The sequence below is a fragment of the Rutidosis leptorrhynchoides genome, chromosome 4 (assembly GCF_046630445.1).
Source record: "Rutidosis leptorrhynchoides isolate AG116_Rl617_1_P2 chromosome 4, CSIRO_AGI_Rlap_v1, whole genome shotgun sequence".
NCBI lineage: Eukaryota > Viridiplantae > Streptophyta > Magnoliopsida > Asterales > Asteraceae > Rutidosis > Rutidosis leptorrhynchoides.
Genome location: NC_092336.1, coordinates 116,849,692 through 116,855,996, shown reverse-complemented (window position 1 = coordinate 116,855,996; position 6,305 = coordinate 116,849,692). Strand labels below are relative to the sequence as shown.

The following is a 6,305-nucleotide window of genomic DNA, read 5'->3' as shown; positions in this document are numbered from 1 at the left end:
TGTTAATGGTGAATTGCATGGGTATTTTAAGGGTAAACGGGGCCTTCGTCAAGGTGACCCGTTGTCGCCTTATCTATTCACGTTAGTGATGGAAGTTTTGACGCTTACGTTAAATAGAAACATCCAGCAATCTAATTTTAAGTTCCATCCAAAATGTGACAAACTTAAGATTGTTAATCTTAGTTTTGCCAATGATTTATTTATTTTCGCTCATGCGGATATGGTTTCGGTTATGGCTATTAAGAATGCTCTTGATGATTTTTAAAAACTGCTCGGGTTTAGTCGCTAGTCTTCCCAAAAGTATAGCTTTTTTGCGGGAGTGTCTAATGCGGTTAAGGAATGGATCCTTTCGGTTTTCCCATTTGAAGTGGGTTCATTCCCGATAAAGCACATGGGTGTTCCTTTGGTTTCATCTAGACTCCGTTATAGGAACTGCAAAGTCTTAATAGAAAGAGTTAAGAGTCGAATAAATGATTGGAAGAATAAGTTCTTATCCTTTGCAGGAAGAGTCCAACTAATTATTTCGGTCTTAACATCTATGCAATTGTATTGGGCCTCGATTTTTATTCTTCCGGATGCGATTATTAAGGAGTTTGAAAAACTCCTTAGGGGGTTTTGATGGTGCCAAGGTGAGTTGAAGAGGGGTAAAGCCAAGGTCAAATGGGATGATGTTTGTCTTCTAAAAGAAGAGGGCGGGTTGAGTATACGTCGGCTAAAATATTGGAATATTGCCTTAATGTCTTCTCATATTTGGGGGATTTTGGTTCATAAACAATCGTTATGGGTGAAGTGGATTCACACTTACAAGTTGGATGGGAGGAGTATATGGGATGTTAGTAATAAAGCTACTGATAGTTTTAGTTGGAGAAAAGTGTTAAGCATTCGCCCTCTAGTTCGAAGTTATTTCATTACAAAAATTGGGGATAGTTTGATAACAAATGCATGGTTTGATAATTGGTCTTGTATGGGTCCTTTATATGCTCTTATCTCTCGAAGGGATATATGCAGAGCGGGTTTTTCGGACAGGTCGTTGGTGGTTGATTTAGTCGATCATAACACTTTGGGTTGGCCCCCGGATTGGCTGCAAAAATACCCGTCGCTAGGAGATATAAACTGTCCTGTTATTAATGATTCGCATGATTCTACGGTTTGGATATACAATGATAGTGTGTTCGACTTTTCTGTTTTTCATGCTTGGAATGCCCTTCAGCCTCAAGCCGGGGTTGTTAATTAGTGCTCGATTGTGTGGTTTTCGCAGAGTATTCCAAGACACGCGTTTATGTTATGGCTCGCTATTAAGAAAAAGCTAAAGACGCAAGATCGCTTACATGAGTGGGAGAAACAGGTTGGGGTCCAATTGGTATGTTTTTTCTGCAAAAATTGTATCGGATCCCATGATCACTTGTTTTTTGAGTGTAGATATACGGCTACAGTTTGGTCGCGTGTTTCGACGAGAATTACATTGCCTTTAAACACCACGCAACACCTTAATATAATTGATTTGTTGATCCCTGTTGCGGGTAGAGGTCGAGTGGATGTCATTGTGGCCAAGCTTGTTCTCGCGGCTACGATCTATTTCATATGGCAAGAAAGGAATTATAGATGTTTCAAAGGGAAGGTTCGTTGGGATAGCTGTTTGGCGGATCAAATCCTGTCAATATCCTTGCGCTTCAAGGAGTCTCCTAGAGTTACGGAAATGAGGGGGATTTGGCGCATGTAATGGTCATTTTGTCTAGTCAAGTGTCTGTTTAGATGGTTGGCTAGTTGTGTTTGTTTGGTTGTTTAGTGGGTTGCAAGGCATTCTTGTAACACTTGTGTCGATTTGTACTCATTATTTTTATTATTTTTATAATATTTATCGGGGTAACTCTTTACTCAAAAAATTATATATATATATATATATATATATATATATATATATATATATATATATATATATATATATATATATATATATATATACTGAAAATGTTCAGGCAATAGCTTATGAGGTTTTTCATATTCAAGTGGATTCAATTTCATGTAAATTTCCATTTAGATTAAAGTTAATGTAAAATAGTTATAAAAAAAACGCTCAAAATACTTTTGAAAAGAATTGTATATTTTATCGTTAATGTGCACATATTTTGTATATAACATTCGTTCACGTGTTTTTTGTATTATTTTTTTATCAATAAAATGAGTATTAAATAATATTTATTTGCAAATATTTGCAATTATATATGTATAAGTTTTATAAGAATTTACCTAAAGTGCATTCTAAGGACACATGATAAGTTCATTATTACGTATATTAATTCCAATAAAAATCCCAAATAATATGGGTAATGTTTTTTTTATTTTCTATATTTTTTGTAAGGCAAGTGCACACACGCAATATAATTTACGAATTGTTAAATATTTACTCCATCCGTTCCAAAATAATTGTCACGTTGACTTTTTGAGTCTTTTTTTATCAACTTTGACGTTAAATATCTTTCTTTGTGTTATATAATATCGAATGAAAGTTATACCACATGAAAACACATTCGAAAATCAGTCAATTCATATAAATTTTATCATATATTCTATAGCAAAAATAAACAAATATTTAAAGTCAAAAATTAATAAATTGACTTTGAAAGTCCAACAGAACAATCATTTTGGGACGGAGGGAGTATCTTTTATCTTGAATTGTTAAACATTATTTTAATAAGAGTAAATATAAAAGAGATATATGTAATAATTATTACAGTTATAAAATTTAGTGTAATAACAATCCTATCATGTACCGTTAGACAATACAAACCCAATTACTCGTATAATTTATTTTTTTTCAATTCTCACAATATTACTTGTCTTAGTTTGTACCTACACTTGTTTGTTTATATAATCATTTTTATTTTTAGAGAATTATATATTAGAAGGTCACTCAATTTTTTTTGGCCATCTATATTTAAAAACGACTTTATATTCAACCCAAACTTGTAATTTGTTGCTTTTAGACTAAACCATGCCAAAAACTTATAGAAATTAAGTAACATTTGTATTCAAATAAACTTAATTGATCATCAAATACGTATCTGTTAAGAAGAAGAAAAAAAAAAAACTATATACCACTGTGTTGTTTTACAACCTTCAGCGAGTTTTTATTTCGGATGTGGTCAAAATACAATAAGTTACAAGTTTAAATAGTCTACACATTTGTTTTTAAATACAAGTAGCTAACAAACATAAAACTTTATATATAAGTGACATATTGTTTCAAAACATGTGTATCGGCAGGGACATGTTAGCCCTGTGTTAACTTTGTCAACCCATTCAGCGGTCCCCGGTAGCCCACTGGAGCCTGGCGAAACACTATCACCCATTTCTCCATAGCATGACAGGCCCGATAAACGAACCTGCATTGTCATTGTTTCTGTTAGGACCCCGAAGTTGTATAGTGATAATGTGAATTAAGCTTAAATGAAGGTTCCTTAGAAGAGGTCTATATAAGGAACCTAAGTAGTCCTAATTAGATAGCCATTGCATTGTAACTGAGTTCTAGAAGCTGTAGAATGTAATTTTACCGATTCTCTCTCATACCGAGTCTTCTTCCTACATACCGAATCTCACTCTATCTTATCATTTCTCTCAATCTCAACATGATCTGACCTATCATTTGGTATCAGAGCTTTCAGGAAGTGATTCTACATCACTATATCGATCCAGAGATTGTAGATTACAGAATCTGAATACTCTCGGTAAAATGAATCAGATTCGGTATTATCGAATTTGATAATCTGACGTTCAGATTCTTGTGATAAGTTCAGCGAAGGTGTATTAGGTCTATTAGAAAGAGTTTCGATCATCATTACAGCTTATTAACTTCAATTATGGAGAATCAAGTTGATTTTTAGAGTTTGTGGCTAAAACTCTCGGTATTGCTTAATTCAAGCTTGATTCTGGATTTTTGTGAAGATTTAAAGATTCAGTTGTGTTCGTGAGGTGTTAAATCACATTTCCGTCGGTTCAATTTCTTCAATTCTTCAAGTTTTGAAGATTTGATTAACATTCGGTATCGTAACTGTCATACCGAATCTGCTTCATTACTGGAAATTCATCTTAAGTGTTGCAGATTGTGGTGTGTTTGTGATTCTATCACATTCGGTTTGATCATACGCAGCGAATTGGTGTGGTTTGAGAAAGGATTCTGTTATATTTCTAAGTTTTAGACTTAGACTCGGTATTGTCAACTGCTACAGTTGACATTCGATATCCTGAATCTTCGGTATCATTGATATTCTGTTTGTTACTAACTTGTTTTCTTATGCAGCAAGGTTACCGAATCTAATTCAAGGGAATTGGATTGAGTTTACACATAATATTTTACAGAATTTGACTACCGAGTCATTTACCGAATCAGAATCTCGGTTTCACTTAATTCTTTGGTTTTAAGTATTCTGAGGCTTCAAGTTGTGTGGTTACCGAATCCATACCGAATTTGGGTGTTACTTGTGATTCTTATCAGTTTCTGATACAGAATCTGGTATACCGAATTGTTACCGAATCTGCTACAGTACCGAACCATTTACCGAATCTGCTACTGTACCGAATCTTTAATTAATCTGACATTCTTGTTAGATTTTATACTGAACCCTGATCATAGATTGTGTTTAATACCGAATCTATACCTAATCTACCTCAATTTAATATGTCTACTCAGGACACTCTTATCATTGGATCAGATTCCTGACCTCCAGTGTTGTTTGATGGCAAGTACACTCAGTGGCTTCATCGTGTCACTCAGTACATAGACTATAAGGGTGAGAAAGCTAAACATATATGGGCTTCTCTGAGAGATGGTCCAGTTGTTGATTTTCATCCGGATACTGGTATGCCAATTCCAGTCTATGAACTTTCTGGTGATAAACATGAAAGAGCTCAGGGTGACATAGAGGCTAAAAATTTTGTCATGCAAGCTATCCCATATGAGCTATTTGAAAATGTTGATAGCAACACTACTGCAAAAGATATATGGGATGAGATCAAACGACAACAAGAAGGTTATGACATGTCAGACGTTACTAAATTGAATAAGGCTCTGGGATTGTATGAAGATTTCAAGCAGGAACCAGAAGAACTACTCAAGGACACCTACCGTCGTTTCAATGGTGCTCTCAATGAGTTGAAAAGGTGTAAGATTGTAAAAGTACATGCTGAAGTCAACATGAAATTCCTCAAAAAGCTCAATGCTGATTGGCTTCCTTATGGAACCATTGTTCGATCTACCAAAGAGATTGACAAGTTGACTATTCATGAGCTTGTTGGAGTTCTTATACATTATCAACCCGAGGTGTCTAAACTTCAAGAAGGAAGGAAAGAGTCTTCTCCGGGCGATCCTCTTGCCCTAATTGCCAAAAAAAAGCAAATCTTTTACGACTTCCAAAAGCTTGTCCAAGAAAGTGCTTGTTGAAGAATCAACTGATTCTGAAGAGTTGAATCTTTCTGATGTTGATGATTCTCACCTTGAATTAGTCAAGATGGAAGCCATGTTCACAAACGCCTTGAACAAACACAAGTTTAAAGGCAAATCAAGCAATCAACGCAAACACTCATCATCTTTCTCGTACTACAAGAAAGCTGATCAATCCAAACAACAACGTGCTGATGATTCTAAGAAGGAAGATTCAATCTGTTTCAATTGTGGCAAAGCTGGTCATTACTCTCGTGAGTGCAAGATGCCTAAGAAGAAGGACGCAGCTTACTACAAGAAGAAAATGTTGATGGCTAAGATTGTGGAAACTGGGGGAGAGCTGAAACCGGTTGATGATACTTGGTTTAACTGGACTGATGATTCAGACTCAGAGGTGAAACATGCAAATGTTTGCAAGGTGACTAAGCTCATCAAAGCTAAGGAAGCATTGGAGAATTCTGACTCAACATCTGACGATGATGAGGTACAATTAACTGAAATCTCACCTGATTTTATAAAAATGCAAAATGACTTGATGAAGAATCTGGTCTCAATGTCAAAAGAAGTCAAAGGCTTAAAATCTGAAAACAAGATTTTAAAAGATAAAATCAAACTAAATGAGACCAGACCTTGAAATTGCAAACGGATGTGCAACGATTGACTCTCCAACTCAGCTCTACGGAAACTGAGTTGGAAGATCTTAAGAAGACAATTCATCCGATTAAAGTCGAACGAACTGATTATCGTTTAAAATCTGAACGACTTGCAGAAAAAGTTCAATTCTTAGAAAAAGATCTTTCTGATTTAAAAAACAAACATGAACCCACACTTTCAAAGCTAAACAAGAAAATTATTCATTTGGAAAACG

The 6,305-nt window shown here is 34.9% G+C and overlaps 1 protein-coding gene across 1 annotated transcript; it reads left to right on the top strand.

The window, feature by feature from the left end:
* The first annotated feature begins 736 nt into the window (after positions 1-736).
* LOC139840932 (uncharacterized) lies at positions 737-3,360 on the top strand. Its single transcript, XM_071831173.1, has 3 exons — positions 737-1,147; positions 1,259-1,360; positions 3,265-3,360. Exons 1-3 carry the CDS (start codon positions 737-739, stop codon positions 3,358-3,360), a joined length of 609 nt encoding a protein of 202 aa, XP_071687274.1.
* The last annotated feature ends 2,945 nt before the right edge of the window (positions 3,361-6,305 follow it).

Bases quoted from the DNA above. Each gene is read 5' to 3' on its own strand.
- LOC139840932 (XM_071831173.1), top strand. From the start codon at position 737: ATGTCTTCTCATATTTGGGGGATTTTGGTTCATAAACAATCGTTATGG. The intron at 1,148-1,258 runs GTTTGGATATAC...TGGTTTTCGCAG, and splicing joins ATGATTCGCATGATTCTACG to AGTATTCCAAGACACGCGTT. The intron at 1,361-3,264 runs GTATGTTTTTTC...GTGTATCGGCAG, and splicing joins AACAGGTTGGGGTCCAATTG to GGACATGTTAGCCCTGTGTT.